The sequence below is a fragment of the Orycteropus afer genome, unplaced genomic scaffold (assembly GCF_000298275.1).
Source record: "Orycteropus afer afer isolate SDZICR_OR568_19922 unplaced genomic scaffold, OryAfe1.0 scaffold00067, whole genome shotgun sequence".
Taxonomy (NCBI): domain Eukaryota; kingdom Metazoa; phylum Chordata; class Mammalia; order Tubulidentata; family Orycteropodidae; genus Orycteropus; species Orycteropus afer.
Genome location: NW_006921654.1, coordinates 6,174,184 through 6,190,889, shown reverse-complemented (window position 1 = coordinate 6,190,889; position 16,706 = coordinate 6,174,184). Strand labels below are relative to the sequence as shown.

General features: G+C 46.1%; 1 protein-coding gene across 1 annotated transcript in view; it reads right to left on the bottom strand.

Annotated features, from left to right (window-relative positions):
• The window catches only part of WWP2 (WW domain containing E3 ubiquitin protein ligase 2), a 151,986-nt gene that overhangs the window by 94,429 nt on the left and 40,851 nt on the right, over window positions 1-16,706 (bottom strand). Inside the window, exons 4-5 of the mRNA XM_007940315.2 lie at window positions 13,661-13,798; window positions 11,753-11,849 (exon numbers count right to left, since the gene is read on the bottom strand). Of these exons, the coding sequence (XP_007938506.1) occupies window positions 11,753-11,849; window positions 13,661-13,798 (235 nt within the window). The remainder of the gene's footprint in view (window positions 1-11,752; window positions 11,850-13,660; window positions 13,799-16,706) is intronic.

Below are 16,706 nucleotides of genomic sequence, written 5' to 3'. Positions count from 1 at the left end.
AAAAAAATATAACCTGACTCTATCGTCTAGAAATTATATGACTTTTTTCAGGGTAAAGTTTGATGACTATCAGCAACTGTACATGGCTGTGTTACAATGACCACAGTTAAGACCATTCCCATCACCCCACAAAAGTTTCCTGGTGCCCCTTTATAATCAGTCCTTCTCTTCAACCCCCAACAATTGCCGGCTGCATTTCCCCCCCTAATTTTGCCTTTCCCAACATCATACAAATGGAATCATTCAATATATAACATTTTGTATCCAGTTTCTTGCACTTAGCAAAATGTTTCCGAGATTCATCCAAGTTGTTAGAAGTTTGTTCCTTTTTATTGCTCAGACCAAATGAATTTTAAGACAAAATGCATCAAAAAAGGATAAAAAGTTCAACTTACCAGTAAAATATAAAAATTTCAAATTTGTATTGTGTACCCAATAAAATAAAAGGAGCTTTGGTGGTGGTGGTGTATCCTTTCACCATACTTAATAAATCTGTACGCTGAGCAAATAACCCGAGAGGCTGGACTATATGAAGAGGAATGTGGCATCAGGATTGGAAGAAGAATCATTAACAACCTGTGATAACACTGACGACGCAACTTTGCTTGCTGAAAGTGAGGATGACTTGAAGCACTTACTGATGAAGATTGGAAAATACAGTCTGCAGTATAGATTACATCTCAACATAAAGAAAACAAAAATCCTCACAACTGGACCTATAAGCAGCATCATGATAAATGGAGAAAAGATTAAAGTTGTCAAAGACTTCACATTGCTTGGTTCTACAATCGAAGCCAATGGAAGCTGCAGTCAGGACATCAGATGGCATATAGCACTGGGCAAATCTGCTGCAAAGGACCTCTTTGAAGTGCTGAAGAGCAAAGATGTCTCCTTGCAGACTAAGGTGCACCTGACACAAGCCACACAGTATTTTCAATCACCTCATATGCAAGGAGCTCTGGTGGTGTAGTGCCTAAGGCATCTGACTGCCAACCAGAAGGCTGGAGGTTCAAACCCATCAGCCACTCGGAAGAAGGAAGATTGAGCAACTTACTTCCATAGTGATACTGCTTCGGAAACCCAAGGAGGAGTTGTTATGAGTAGGGTATGATTCGATGGCAGTGAGTTTGGTTTTTGGTTTTTGATTAATACGCATTTGAGAGGTGGACAATGAATAAGGAAGACCAAAGATAAGAATTGCTTTTGAGCTGTGGTGCTGGCGAAGAATGCTGAAAGCACCATGGACTGCTAAATGATCTAACAAATCTGTCTTGGAGGAAGTGCAGCCGGAATGCTCCTTGGAAGTGAGAATGGGCAGACGTCGTCTTACCTTCTTTGGTCATTCCCTGGAGAAGGATGTTATGCTTGGTAAGGTGGAGGTCGATGAAAGAGAGGAAGGCCTTCAACAAGATGGATTGACACAGTGGCTGCAGCGATGGGCTCAAGTATAGCAAGGATCGTGGAGCTGGTGGGGGACTGGGCAGTGTTTCGTTCTGTTGTACACAGAATCACTATGAGTCAAGATGACTCAATGGCACCTAACATCAACAGCAACAATTGGTGGTGTAGTGGAAAAGAGACTTGACTGCTAACTAGAAGGTCAATGGCCCAAACCCAGCAGCTGCTGTGAGGAAGGAAGATTGGGCAATCTACTTCCATAAAGATTTACAGCCTCAGAAACCCAATGGGGGTTGCTGAGCCGGAAATGACACGATGGCAGTGAGGGTTTTTTTTTTTATAACAACAACAAAAACAAACCTACTGCCATCGAGTTGATTTCAACTCATAGCAACCTAAAGGATGGAGTAGGACTGTCTCACAGGGTTTCCAAGGCTGCAAGTCTTTACAGAAGCATGTGGCCATCCTTCTCCCACAGAGCAGCTGGTGGCTTCAAAACCCTGACCTTACGGCTAGCAGTCAAATGCTTTAACCTCTATGCCACCAGACCACCTTCCCTGAACTATACAAAGCAGAAATTCATAGACAGGAATCTGGTCCTCCCATTACATACCCCACTCTAGCCAGACTACCTCCCTTTAACTCAAAAGGCGCACACCCACCTTAAGGTCTGTGCAGCAGCCATTCCTATGTATGCCCTGACACTCTGTCCCCTTGGTACCTTACCTTCGTCAACTCCCTGTTTAAAGGAGCTCTGGTGGCATAGTGCCTAAGGCTGACTGCTAACCAGAATGCTAGTGGTTCAAACCCACTAGCCACTCCTCGGAAGGAAGGCTGGACAATCTACTTCTGTAGTGATACCGCCCTGGAAACCCAAGGAGGGGTCGCTATGAGTAAGGATCGACTCCACGGCAGTGAGTTTGGTTTTGGTTTTCTAAACTATGCCTCTCTTGACTGCTCTATTTAATACTGCTACCTGCTCTTTATGCCATACATTCTGATGTATTTTGCATGGATTTTTATTTTTTATTTTTTTAATTCATGACCATAAAACCAGAAAAAGAGACGAGTACTTTGAGTTTTGGCATTATTATAGAAAGAACCGTCCACAACGTTAAACGCTGAGATGGGTCAGGCGGACCTACGTGGCTGTAAGTTTGGCAGACTGGTAAGGGCAGAACCTAGACGGAAGTGAAGGAATAAATAAACGGGAAATAAAGATGAGAGATCCACAGCACACTGAGATCAACACCTCCCTACACTTCCAGTAAGTTAAGGGTGCCTAAAACTCCATGAAACCAGTGACACATGAAACCTAGAGCCATGTCCTGTATTTCAGTTCTATGTAAAACGAAAAATCTAAATACAGACATTTTTAAGTCATTCTGTTTAGGCTACTGAGTATGTCCTCATACAGGCAGTCCCTTAACCAGACCTCAAATCACCACCCTCACAGGCTTTGGCTCTTTCGAAAGGGGCTATCCAATTCCAACAGAATCCTAAAGGAGAAGTCAAACCTCAGGGCAGCAAACCACGGCCACAAACTGGATGGCGCAGGCAGTCCCCCTTTCCCTGCCGTCCACATCGGCTCTGCTCGGTCTTCCACCAGCATGTGCCGAGCTACCCAAGCTCTTAAGACTGAAAAATCATTTCTCACAAGCCTGTAATTGTTTTACTGCTTTGCTCTAAAACCTTTCCTTTTTTCTATCACAGTTCTCTAGCGCTGAAAAGCAGGACGACCACTCCTGTGCCCTGAATTGTGTTAAGCCTTACATTGTTCACCGACAGGAATACAATGTTTCTCTCTCTGTCTCTTAAGTTCGTTTTTCATTCCTCCTCCTGTAGACACACTTCAGAGAAATGACTGTGCCAGACCCACACAATATCATTGTTCCATATTAAAAACCAAACCCGCCGCCATCAAGTCGATTCCGACTCATAGCGACCCCGGGGGACGAAGCAGAACTGCCCCCACAGGCTTTTCAAGACTGTACGTCTTTACAGAAGCAGAGCGTCTCCTCTTTCTTCCATGGAGCAGCTGGAAGGTTTGAACTGCCAGCCTTCTGGTTAGTAGCCAAATGCTTCAGTTCCATAGAGCCTTCTCAATACCAACTCCAGCCATCACAGGGGCAACAGCAGCTCGTAAGTTCCTCCCACTCCTGCATTTCTTATCTCCATGAATGACATCATGGAGCTTGGCAGTCAGTCACCTCTATTCCTCCCTTCTAGTCTAGTCACTCAGTCCTGCCCAGTAATTACACTGTACCTCCTGGGTGTTTCTGTCTGTATTCTGCCACTGGCCAAGGCTAGTCATTAATTCCTACCTCACCAGTTACTACAATAGTCCTCTTATTGGTCCCGATTCTAGTCTCAACCCTTATTTTGTCGGATTTCCCACTCTCTTCTATTTTACATAACCCTTTCTTTCTCCTGTCCCCTAACTATAGGGCAGACAACTCCCAACCTCCCTTACTGCTAGGCTCTGGATGTGATTTAGGTTCAGCCAATGAGAAGCTCTTGCAAGAGACCTGGAAAGCAGACGAAGGCGGTGACCACTTCTCATGGTGGTGACCAGCGGGGCCTCCTGCAGACCCCACGCTTCACTGCCTGTACATCAGTTTTGTGACATAAGGTAGATGGAGGGGCAGCAGCAGTCTCCTGACATGTGCACTGCAACTGCCGCGCTTTTGACCTTGAAACCCAGGATCCCGGGGTGGCCCCTCACTTCTGTTCCTCTAGCCCATGCAACGATTTTTATAAGCACTTAATTCCCCATATTAAATCCTTTTCTGCTTGAAATACTTAGAGTGGTTCCTGTTTCTGATGGAGCTTCAAATTCTTCTATCAGACTGCTTTCCTGAAAAATTTATCATAGAAATACCACAACATGCCCTTGCTCAAACTCTAGTGGCTCCCCATCTCCAAAGAATGAAATTGAAAATCCTTAGTAAGGCATAAAAAGGCCCTTTGTGAACTGACCTTAACTTCTTACCATCTCCTATAGCAGGGATTGACAAACTTTTTCTGTACATGGCCAGATAAATATTTTAGGCTTTGTAGGCTACGCGGTCTCTATCACAACTACTTAAGTCTGCCATTGTAACATGAAAGTAGCCATAGACAAAATGAATATGAATAAGCGTGTCTGCATTCAACTTGGGAGCTCTGGTGGCACAGTGCCTAAGGCATCTGACTGCTAACCAGAGGCTGGCGGTTCAAACCCACCAGCCACTCCTTGGAAGGAAGACTGGGCAATCTACTTCCATAGAGATACCACCTCAGAAATCCAAGGAGGAGTCGTTATGAGTCGGATTCAACTCGATGGCAGTGAGTTTGGGTTTGTTTGTTTTGTTTTTGTATTCAAATAAAACTTTATTTATAAAAACAGGTGGCATGCCAGACTTGGCCTGTGAACTACCAGTAATCATCCACAATATCTTACACATCAGCATTACCAAATGACTTGTATTTCCTCAGATAGGCCAAATTCTCTCATTCTTCCTTGCATTTGCCCATGTTATTCTCTCTGCCTGGAATAATCTCCCTGAACCCCATTTCATTTGTCTGGCAAACTCCTTCAAGATACAGCTCAAATATGTTAGCTCCCTCGGGTGGATTTAGGTTAAGTTTCCACTATGTTTCTCTTACACTTGTACTCAGCCCCATGATGGGGTTCATCATACTCAACTGGAAATGTCATTGCATGGCTGTCTCCTACTAGAGGCCTTGATGTCAGGGACCATGACTTTATTGTTATCACCTGACCTGGCTCTGGGCTTGGCAGTCACTGTTTATGGAATGAGTATGGCCTTCAACTGCAGGTATCTGCCTTACTTCCTCCTGGTTCATGAACAGTTCATAACCCACTTTCCAGTACACACAAAAGAAATGCTCAGTGAGACCTGTGAACTCAACAGATCTGAATCAATTAGCGTCTAGTGATAACATCATTACAACTAATGTATAGCATACAAATCAATGTGTAATTAATTGTCATGATTGCTTTCGATGCCTGGCTTTGAGAATGCAGTGGAGCCCTAATGCCCAGTCTCAATCCTATTCCATATACGCCGATTGCTCAGAACAGAGCCCTGCAAGCTGCCTGTGAGCAGGGACTGTGTCTTAGTTATCAATGAATGAATAAATGAATTACACTCATTCCTTTTTCTTATTCCTTTCTCTTCTTTAGCAACAGAAATGAGGCTGGAACCAGATTTTAAGAAAAGCTGTTGGGTGGGAGCCCTGCATGGAAACTGTGAAGGTGTTAAATTCTGTTTCATGCTGACAGGGTGACATCTCCAAATAACTGCAGAGCCAAATCAAGTAGCTTTTAGTCACCTCAGTTGAAGGGAGGTGGCAGTAGCCAACAATGACTGAGAGAATGGCCTGGTGCCCGAAGGCCCTGCTCCCATCTCTCCCTGTTTCCCGGTTTGCTTTGCTTCCCGGTTCTCCCCTGGCCCTCCCAGGACTTCCAGAAGTGTTCCCAACAGACTAACACCCGGCTTCGTTTATTTTTCTTTCCTTTCTGGGATAGGCTGTCTGCAGGCACAGATGATGTGCTATATAGAGCTCGCCAGAGACCTTGGGGCTTTGTGAGTCTCCAAGAGTGTAGCTCCTTTAAACCTTCAGAGATCATTAATGCCAAGGCAAGGGAGTCAATAAACATGTTATGTCCTCATCAAAGAAGGATGAAATAGAAAGGTATAAAGGAAGGAGAATAAAAACTCTATCACAAGAAGTTCTGAAACTTTTATGTGTAAAAGAATCGTGGGGGGAAGCTTGTTAAAGTGCAGACTCTGACCAGCTCTGGTCAATATTGACATCAGAGGCAGGGCACAGACAAATGCAAAGCCTCCTGCCCTTCCCATGCAGATGTTCATCAGATTCACATACAAAATCCACAAAATAACCTAAGTGCGTATATGCACGGTGAAGGAAAAAAAGCTAAGCCTCTTTCTCACAGCTTCTTAACCAACATCTCCTATTAACGAAAACCTCCACAACCCTAAACAGCAATTAAATGCACTCTTCCACTGCTTTGTTCCATTTCCTGCATGATTACAAAAATCTACATGGACCAGAGACTGTGGAGCCAGTTATTCAAGTGAGAAGAAATCTTCAAGACATGTTTGGAAGGGCGGCGAGCTCACAGACGGCCCTAGGTTTCATTCATCACTTGATTTGGTCTTAACTCCCTGACTTCATATAATCACCAGAAAGAAAGAAAAAAATCTCAGGTAACTAAGAATCCAGCACTTAGCTGAATCCAGACACCCTGGCTTTCCACTATTCAGTCTGGAATTTCACAACCATTCCTCCCCAAGTAACTGATGAGAACCGCCAAGGGCAGGATCCCTCTGCTAGGTCCTCCTTCCCTCCACATTCGCGCACTGGGTCTCAGCTCTTGGAGCTAAGACACTGCGTTGAACCACTGGACAACGGAGAACAGTGCCTCTGCCCCTGTCCCACTCTCTGCTCAGTCTTTCCCTCTCCACAGCATGTGTAGTTTTATTTGCCTGTTTAATAAACATATCTTCCATCATGGAGACAGGAAACACACTGCGGAGAGCAGAGGCCATGTTTCTGGCTCACCCAGTGTCGTGTGTGTACAATATCAGGCATATATTAGGTCTTTAAACCACGGTGCCTGAATTGACTTATGCAAGGGTCCCAAAGTCAGCCCTCACTCCAGCAAACTAAAATCAACACCGGGGGAATGATTAAAGGATGTGGTAGGCACTCCCTGTGCCAATTAGTGCAGACACTCCAAGGAGCGGTCGCTGTGAGTCGATCCGACTTGATGGCAGTGAGTTACTACTACAGCAGAACAGGGAACACTGGCCAAGTACAGGGGGCAGGATGGCACGCTAATCCTGGGTATTCACCAGCACTGTGCCCACTCCAATCAAACACCAAACAGCACAGACTAGCTATCTCAGGGCATCACGACAGGGCTGACCTGATCCACTGTCTGGCAGACATCCTTCCTGAAAACGTGGCAAGCTTTCATCTGAACCCACTGCCCCACCTCCCAAATCAGATTCTCAGGTCGGGGACCTACCGCGTAGGCTGAGATTTGTGTTGTTGTTGTTGTGATCTGGATGAAAGTTTACAGAGCAAATTCGTTTTCCACACAGTTCATACCCATTTTGTTTTATGACATTGACTGCAATCCCCCACAATGTAGCAGCTCTCTTCCCACTTCCTTCCTGAAGTTACCTGTTCCCTGGGTCCTTCCCTCCCATGCACTCCCTCCGCCACCACCCCTGCCCAGCTACCAGCTATCTCCTTGTGCAAACACTACCCTTAAGCTGAGATTTTTAAGTGCCAGAAGCAGAGTATTAAAAGGCTAACACGGAACACTGATTCGGAAGCACTGGCTATACGCCTCCGTATATAAAGTGGCTAGAAGAAAATTTCAGTGGTCAGTATTGCGCCTAGAGGAATTCTGAATTCCGAAATCTGTCTGTGTCAACAGCAGACAACGATTTCTCCAGCCCAGTATCATCACAGTTCGGTTTCCTTAGGTTGGTAGATGACTTTGTTCATCTTTTATTGTAAAACAGACCATGTACACAAAAGAAAGGAGTCCTGGTACAACCAGTTAAGCACTCTGCTGCTAACGGAAAGATGAGCGGTTCAAACCCATCCAGTAAGCAGCTCCATGGGAAGAAGACCTGGACCCGCTCCTGGAGGGATCACAACAGGACAGCCCCTGGGGCAGCTCTCTGCCACGCGGCGTGGCCACGAGTCGCCATCCACTTGACAGCACTGCCACCACCCCACCTCACACAAAACAATATACTAAATATACACTCCGTCCAAGAATATCAAAGAAAGGAACACTTGAGGACCTGCCACCAGGCTAAGAAACAGCCGTCACTGTAGAAGCTTTCTGTGTGCCCTTTCTTCATTATGCTCTTGCCCTTCCCCAAAACAAGGACCATTCGCCAGAATGCACAGCTAATTATTCCCTTCCTTTTTTTTACCATAGTTTTACCAACTCTGAAGGTACCCATCACAAAAAAAAAGCCTATTGTTCAGTTTTGCAGGTTAAACTTTCCATAAATGGCGTCAGACTGTGCATTTGTTCTCTGACCTGCTTCTCTTGCTCACCATGATACTCCTGAGCCTCCCCCCCACTGAAAGAACCATCATTCACCCCTTTTTACTGTGCAATAGTGTTCCAGTGCAGGACCAGACCACAGTTTATTACATAAACTCTTTCTTTCTTCAGAAACAAACCCACTCACTGCACAGTACCGCAGCCTGTCTGCAAACACGGTGAGGCTACGTGAAGTGCCAGTGGTCATCCGTACCAACATCCACGTGGGAGACCAAGTAAAACAACTATAGATGGTTCATCTCCTTCTTCGTAACAAGCAGGAGGATCTCACTAAGGAATGGAGCTTTGAGCCCTTGCTCAGCTGGCAACGTCCGCACTGGATGAACTCAGGCAGGTGAATCCCTGAGGTAAAACCCCCTCGCAACCCTAGTCTCCCTGGGGCTTGTGATTATAAAGCAGGAGAAGGAAGGGGAGGAAAAGGCAACTCTGGCTTGCCGGACTCTCCCTCACAACCACGTCAGAGCACCTGTGCCGCTCACAGGGCGTGACACCCACGTCCAAGGAAAACCCACCTTGCAGACGGTGAAGCTAAATATTTTGTCTGAGAGCAGCAGGCAGAAGCCCATCACCATTCTTGCTGCCCCCAGAAAGCACGGACAGCAGAGGCCTGTCCTTGAGATCTGGAAAGTCCAACTCCATAGCCTCCTGACTATAATTCTTTTTTTTTTTTAATTAGGATTTGGGTGAAGATTTACAGAGTAAATTCACTTTTCATACAGCAGTTCACACATACTCTGTCTCATGTCATCGACCAAAATTTACAATGCAGCAGCTCCCCTCCCACTTCCTCCCCATAGTTACCTCCTCCCAGTGTCCATCCCTTCATACTCTTCGAGAGGCCCATTGTCTGCCAACCCTGTATATGATCTTGGATACACTCTCCATTTAGACATACATAATTGTTTAGCTTGTTCACCCATCTATCCGTCCCTATACCCATGTTTGCTTTCATTGACAACTCAGTATTGTATTTACAAAGGGGTTCATATTTGTTGTTTGTACTGCCCATGTAACTCTCTCTGTCTTTCTCATCCTCAATGCTGCCATATTGGTCACTCACATTTGGTACCGACTATAATTCTTAATGGGAACACATTGCTGATGCCGCACTTTCCAGGGCAGGGAGCAGGAGGAGCTATCAACTGTCTCCACCAAACACAAAGAAAAACGAGCATCCCCTCCCATAGCCCTCCCAGCCTGATTACTCAGATGGACATACTTCATCCTGGTAATCCTTAAAATAATCCTGGGAGGTGGGTGGTACCATCTCCATTTCACACCTGATATAGCTAAGGCTCCAAAAGACTCAGTGGCTTGTCCACCATCGCACCACAGTAACAGGCCAAGATTCCACCCACGTCTCTGACTCCAAAGTCTCACACTCTGATACACTACACTGAAAGGTCGGGGGTTCAAACCCACCCAGTGGCTCTGTGATGGAAAGACCTAGAGATCTGCTCCTGTAAAGATTACAGCCTAGACAACTCGATGGGGCAGCTCTATGGTTACATGGGGTTGCTGCAAATTGGGATCAGCTCAACAGCGTCTGACACCACCACCCCCAACTCTGCCACTGCTTACAGCAGTGTGTGCGCACACTTGACAAATGCAACAGCTAAGAGGGGAAGGGACTTTACGCAGAAGATACTGCCTTTGGATGATATTTTCAAATGTGTTTCCTGCTGAGCAGCAGTAGGCTACGTGTGAACGATGAATACTCGGCTCACAGGGGCCTGTGGGAACTCGGTGGTCAGGTGCAGTAAAGTACTGCAGCAGCTGGGCCTACTGGGGAGGCCACGCAGCTTGATCTGTCCGGAAGCTTACTCTGCCCACTAGCAATTGACTCGCACAATCCACCGCAGAGTAAAGGCAAAATTCATTCAATTCTGTACTGAAGTCTGGCTGCTGTGTTAACAGCTGTCAGTCCTCAGGCCAAACTACAACCAAGAAGGTTATCAGAGTCTATGCATTTCAAGGCCAGAGAGCGGCAGGTCAAGGATTTAAGTCTAAACTTAAGACCTGAACTCCTCTTTCCAAACTCAAATTAAGGGAGTCAGTTTTGTTTGATACAAACTTTCCAAGTCAGCTGGAAAACCAACACAGCTGTGACCAGTGCCAAAGTAAAGCAGCAGGCATCACCTCAGAGAGGGAAGTGCTCCAGTCTCCCTCCCCCCAGCTCTTTGCCACTAAGGAGACCCTGTTTTCTCTAGTTCTAAACACCTGTTAGTCCTCTAAGGAGCCCTTGTGGCACAGGGTTAAGCACTAGTGCTAACTGAAGGGTCGGCAGGAGAAAGGTGAGGTAATCTACTTCTGTAAAAATTTACACCCTGGGAAACCCTGGGGAGTTTCTCCCTGTTCTACAGAGTTGCTGTAAGACAGAATCGATTCAATGGCAGTGGGTTTATTCTCCCTGTGGTGACACAAGATTTGCCAATGATATTGTAGATCTTTACACTATGAGATCCAACTACTGATCCCATCTTACAAGTCATCTGTTGTTGTTGTTGTTGTTATGTGCCATTGAGTCAGACATGACCCATAGCGACCCCTCCTTGGGTTTCCGAGGCAGTATCACTACAGAAGTAGATTTCTCCAACTTCCTTCCGAGGAGTGGCTGGTGGGTTTGTACCGCCGGCCTTCTGGTTAGCAGTCAAGTGCCTTTAGGCACTATGCTACCAGAGCTCCTTACAAGTCATCTAGAGTCATGGAAAAACACTCTTGGTCTTCAGGGTGTGAGGTGACACCTCTGCAGAGACTTGGAGAAAACAGAATAGGAAAATGGCACGTCTGCTTCTAACGACACTATACAGACAAAGATCCAAACCCACGCCTTTCCTCGCACCCAAAACTGCCAGTCATCGCCACCTCACAAACCCTGAGAACAACCAAATCCAGGGGGGCTGAGGGCTGTCCTGAGAGAGAGCTCTCAAGAGGCTGCGGGTACTGGCTGAGGTCATAGACCCTTATTCACAGCGCTCTCCCTCACAGTTTCTGTATCCCAATAACCAACTCAACAGACCCCAGCCTCACCAAGGGACCTCTGACCCTTCCCAAAATCCTGACTTTTATACTCCCTTTGGAGCCTCCTTATAATATCAAGGCAATTATGTGATCCCTGGAAATTTCTGAGCATATTCTAACATAAACTGCCCCTCACCTCATCCCCACATGTTTTCAACAGCTCTTAGCTTTTTCTCAGCTCCAGCTCGTCAACAAGGGGTGTCTTACCGGGATCTCCCGCCAAAGCAGTTGGTGCTAGGGGGCTGGTGCCGGTTCTCCACAGCTACAGCTGTCCCACTGGATTCTCTTGAAGGTGGCTGTGACCCTGAAAGGGAATCAGGCACAGGGGAAGACAGAAAGTTGAGAGGCTCAAGCTGTTCGAGGCTCAGCCGTGAGGAGAACTCCACTGTCCATTCAGGTCACGCACTACGGTGGGGTGTGAGCGGCCACCAGCACGACAAGCAGCAGGGACAAGGACCTGTGCCACCACAGAGTGGGGCTCATCCCATGGACACAGCTGCTCTCTTCCCCGAGACGTTCGAGAACATCTGTGGCAATTATAAGCATTTTGCCTTGTACATTAAATGAACTTCAGCCTCAGGAATGTGAACTAGAAAACAGATGTGAAGCGGGCAAAGTGGGGGCAAGGAATGGGAGCATTTCTCCAAGGTGCAACCAGAGAGCTTTTAAAAAGCCAGATCAGATCATGCTATTTTCCTACTACAATTCCTTCAACAGTTCTCTCTTCTTAGGATGAGGTTCAAAATCCTCACCAAGGCCTACCATGACCTGAGTGATCTGAGCTGACCAGTCTCTCTGACCCCACCCCGTCACTCTCCTTACTCACCACACCCCATTTACCCAGTGACTCTGTTCCCGCCAAGCCCACACTCGTCCCACCTCAGAGCCTTTGCACATGTGGCCCTGTCCCATTCACCTGTTGTAACACCACCTTATACTCCATGTTCCTAGGTATGAGAACTTTCCATGAGGTTTCTCACAGACACCTTCTCAATCCCCTCACTTTAGATGAGATCCCCCTAAAGGGAGAGATCACATACCACCCCGTATTTTCCCTTTACAGTTTTTATCACAATCACAATTATATAATTATTTGTGTGCTAACTTGTTTGATATCTATCCCCACTCCCTGAGTAGATGATAAGTGCTAGTAAGTGAGGACCTTGGATTTTGGCCATTGCTATCTGCATAGCACCCAGGCCAGGGCCTACTACATATCAAGTATTCAATTGTAATTGTGTGTATGTGTGTGTGGACAGACGAATCAGTAAATGATGCCTGTTTTTCTCTGACCAAAAGCACCCCAACAGTGTCTCATCACTCCAGTTGAGGTGTTCTTCTCAGCAGTCAAGACTTAGTCAACCCAAGAGCCTACCTGACCACAACTGCCCTGTGTCAGAACTCAACCCTCACCCCCTTGAAGCTACAGAAAGCCTGTTTGGGGAAAGTGCCATAGTTACATCATATGTAACAAAACATTCAGTGAGAAAATTATGGAGAAACCCAACCCATTTCAGAGCTCAGACTTCATGAAATAATTTCCTGTTAGATCCAAAGGTGACTAATTTCAGACGAGATCAAAAGAAACAAACTGCCGGCATTCAGGACAGAGTGGAGACACCCTGCCAATGTCCCTGCTCCTGCGTGAATTCTGCTCGTGTGCAGCTATACTGCAGAAGGACACACGGCTCCCTTTCCCAATCAGGACCATCCTAGAAAAGACACCCTCAAAACTCGCAGAAATTTAACTATACTGGGAAAAAGAAAAATGGGTCAAAGCGACATTTTATAAAGAAGTTTTCTTTTCCAAAGTTCATGTGGGATGAAAAGGTGTTTTTCTCTGCTCTCAAACCAAACAAGAGCACACTTACAAAGACTTGATGTTTCATTTTGGTTCTTTATCAGAAGGCAGTGCTTACAAAACCACGTCACGATTTTGAACCAGGATGCAAACAAGAGTCGGAGCTAGCTATATGTGCTAGGACAGCCTGAGCAGCACACAAGCCAAGTTATGCCTGCTACACAACCAAGCTCTCACCAATTCCTCCTTGCTCCCCAGCCCAGCCCTGCCACGCCTCGTCCCAGCACAGCCCTGGGGAGCAGGGCGACACTCACCGTCTGTCACGGCACTGCCATTAGGCACACTTCCCAGATCAACAGTCGGCCCGTCCAGGAAAATTGTCAGCTCTCCGCCTGAGACAACACTGCCTTTGTTCTCTGTCTGCAGGTTCAGGGTCAGCTGCGTGTTCTCCACTGTTGGACACAAAAGGCCACGTGAATGGACAAAGGCAAATGCACCTCAAGCTAAGATTCTGTGAGTGAAATAAGTCAGACACCAAAGGGCACATGTTGTATGATTCCACTTACATGAAATATCTACAGTCGACACACGTACAGAGACCACCATCTACTCATGGTCACTGGGGGTGGAGAGTGGAGGGCAAAGGAAAGGTGTTGCTTAAGGGGCACTGTTAAGAATTTCTGCTAAGATGAATGATTAGGTATGTCTTTGCAGGGGGAACATGCCCAAGACCACGTATAGGGCTGGCAAACAATGTTCCTACAAGTGTATTGCTATGCTCTGTAAGAATATCTATATCGTAGAGCTGACAAGGGACAAGGCTGTAGTCACTTCTTGGCCACAGACATCTACCCAGAGGGAGCAAGTAGTTGGACCTGTGGGCTTGGGACCATGGTCACAGGGGACATCAAGCTCAACTAGCACAACATACTTCACAAAAGCATTGTTCCACTTCCTACTTTGATGAGTAGTGACTGGCATCTTAAAAGCTTGCAAGTGGCCACCTAGATGCAACGATGGGTCTCTCCTCGTCCAGAGCAAATAAGAATGAAGAAAACCAAAGCATGGAAACACTTAGTCCTAGCAACCAGTACACCATCCAATCTGCAGCCTATATGACTATGAGACCAGAAGAACTTGACGGTACCCAGCTACCACTGTCAACCACTCAGAGGGGGATCTATGTAGGAGATCCTGGATAGAGTAGAAGAACAATATGGAACAAAACTCAAAATCATAAAACTTGTAAAAAAAAAAAAAGGGGGGGGGGACCAGGTTTGCCGGTCTGATAGAGCTTGATGGAACCACTGAGACTATGGTCCCTAGCTGCCCTTTAGGTCTAGAATTGAATCCATTCCTGTGGCTTCCAGCCAAACAAAAGACAGGCATATGAGCTGAACATTTACACTAGGTAGATATTTTCATGGGAGAATAGAAAGGGTGTGTATGCACAGGGAGACAGCTCAGGGGCAAGAGTGCATGGGAGGGAAGGACACAGGGAAGAAGTGGCTATGGGGAGGAAGTGGGAGGAGAGCTGCTGCACTGTGGGAGATTATAGTCAATATCATGAGACAAAGTGTATGTGAATTGCTATATGGAAGACGAATTTGCTCGGTAAACTTTCATCCAAATCACAGTAAAATTAAAAAAAAAAAAATTCTTCTAAGAGTAGCTGAGGGGTTTGAACCACCAACCTTCTGGATAGCAGTCAAATGCCTTAGGCATTGTGCCTAAGAGCTCCCTCTCGTAAAGATTACAGCCTAGGAAACCCTATGGGGCAGTTCCATTCTGTCACATGGAGTAGCTATGAGGTGGAATTGATTCCAAAGCACAAAACAACACCAAAACCAATAGATTTTTTTTTAATTTTTAGTACTGCCTCAGAAACTCAAAGGGGGTTGTTGTGAGTTGGAATTGACTTGATGCCAGTGAGTTTGGGTTTTTTGTATTTTTAATATTTTTCATATTAATCCTATTAATGCTTCTCAAACTTTGATGTGCATAACAATTGCCTGGGAACATTGTTCAAATGCAGAATCTGAGTACTAGGTCTAGGATGGATGAAGACGTTGACTCTGCATTTCTAGCAATCTCTCAGGTAATGACCATGTTGCTCATTCAAGCACCACACCGTGTGTAGCAAGGCTCAGTCTAGAATATGTCTCTCAAGTAGCCAAGATACATTTTCACTGAAGATAAATACTCATTTCTAGTTCCCTGTCAAAGGGGCAAGGAGGCCGCATCTTCTGACCTCCTCCAATCCCACAAGAGGAAGACAGAATCACCATCAATAGCCCAAGGTCTATTCCTGTGAGGCCAGACATGCTGCCTCCCTCCGGGCCTTTCATCAACCCTGACACCAACCGTTCCTCCCGCAGCACCCACCACCTCTCTGCTGGGTTCAATAATTAGCTGCAGTGGCCACCAGAACTCACAGATCATGGGAGCATGACATTAGGGAAGCAACAGGGTACAATTAGAGTTCAGGAACACACTCAGTCTCTCAGCCCACTGTCCCTCAGCCAACAGTCTCTCTCCATCTCTCTCTCAGCAGTGCATGTCTCTCAGTGTCTCTCTCAGCAGCGTGTGTCTCTCATGTCTCTCAGGAACGTGTTCCTCTCAGCACCATATCTTTCTCAGCCAGCAGTCAGAGATACTTCTTCTGCCTCTAGAAGGGCTCCCTTTGATCCTGGCAGAGTGGTCAAACTAACCACTCCCAACATCAGAATTCTATACACCTGAGATTGAGCGAACTTCACAAAAGATTGCGTCGTCTGGGTCAACAGAAATACCCCAGGTGGATAACGTTAGCAATCAGGAGCTACTGAGTTGCTCACAACAAATTCCACCATGGAGTTTACGAAGACTTATGGCTAGAAAAGCCACACTACGTAATTTACTACACTGCATTCCCCAAAAAAAAATTCTGCTAAGAATGATGAAAAAAATCTGTAAATAGGTAATTAACATGGTGAATTAATGTCACTGAGTTGTACCTAAGGAGCTCTGGTGGCAAAGTGCCTAAGGCATTTGACTGCTAACCATAAGGTTAGCAGTTCAAACCTACCAGCCACTCCGCAGAAGGAAGACTGGGCAATCTACTTCCATAAAGATTTACCACCTCAGAAACCCAACAGTGGTCACTATGAGCCAGAATTGTCTCGATGGCAGTGGGTTTGATCTGTCCTGGTTTGGAACTGTACATATAAAATGGGTCGAAATGGCTAATACTTGTTGTTCTAGTTGGTGCCGCTCTTGACAGGAATATACCACAAATGGGATGGCCTTAACAAACAGGAGTTTATTCTTACAATTTGGAGGCTTTAAGTCCAAGTTCAAAGTGCCAGGCTCTAGGGGCTG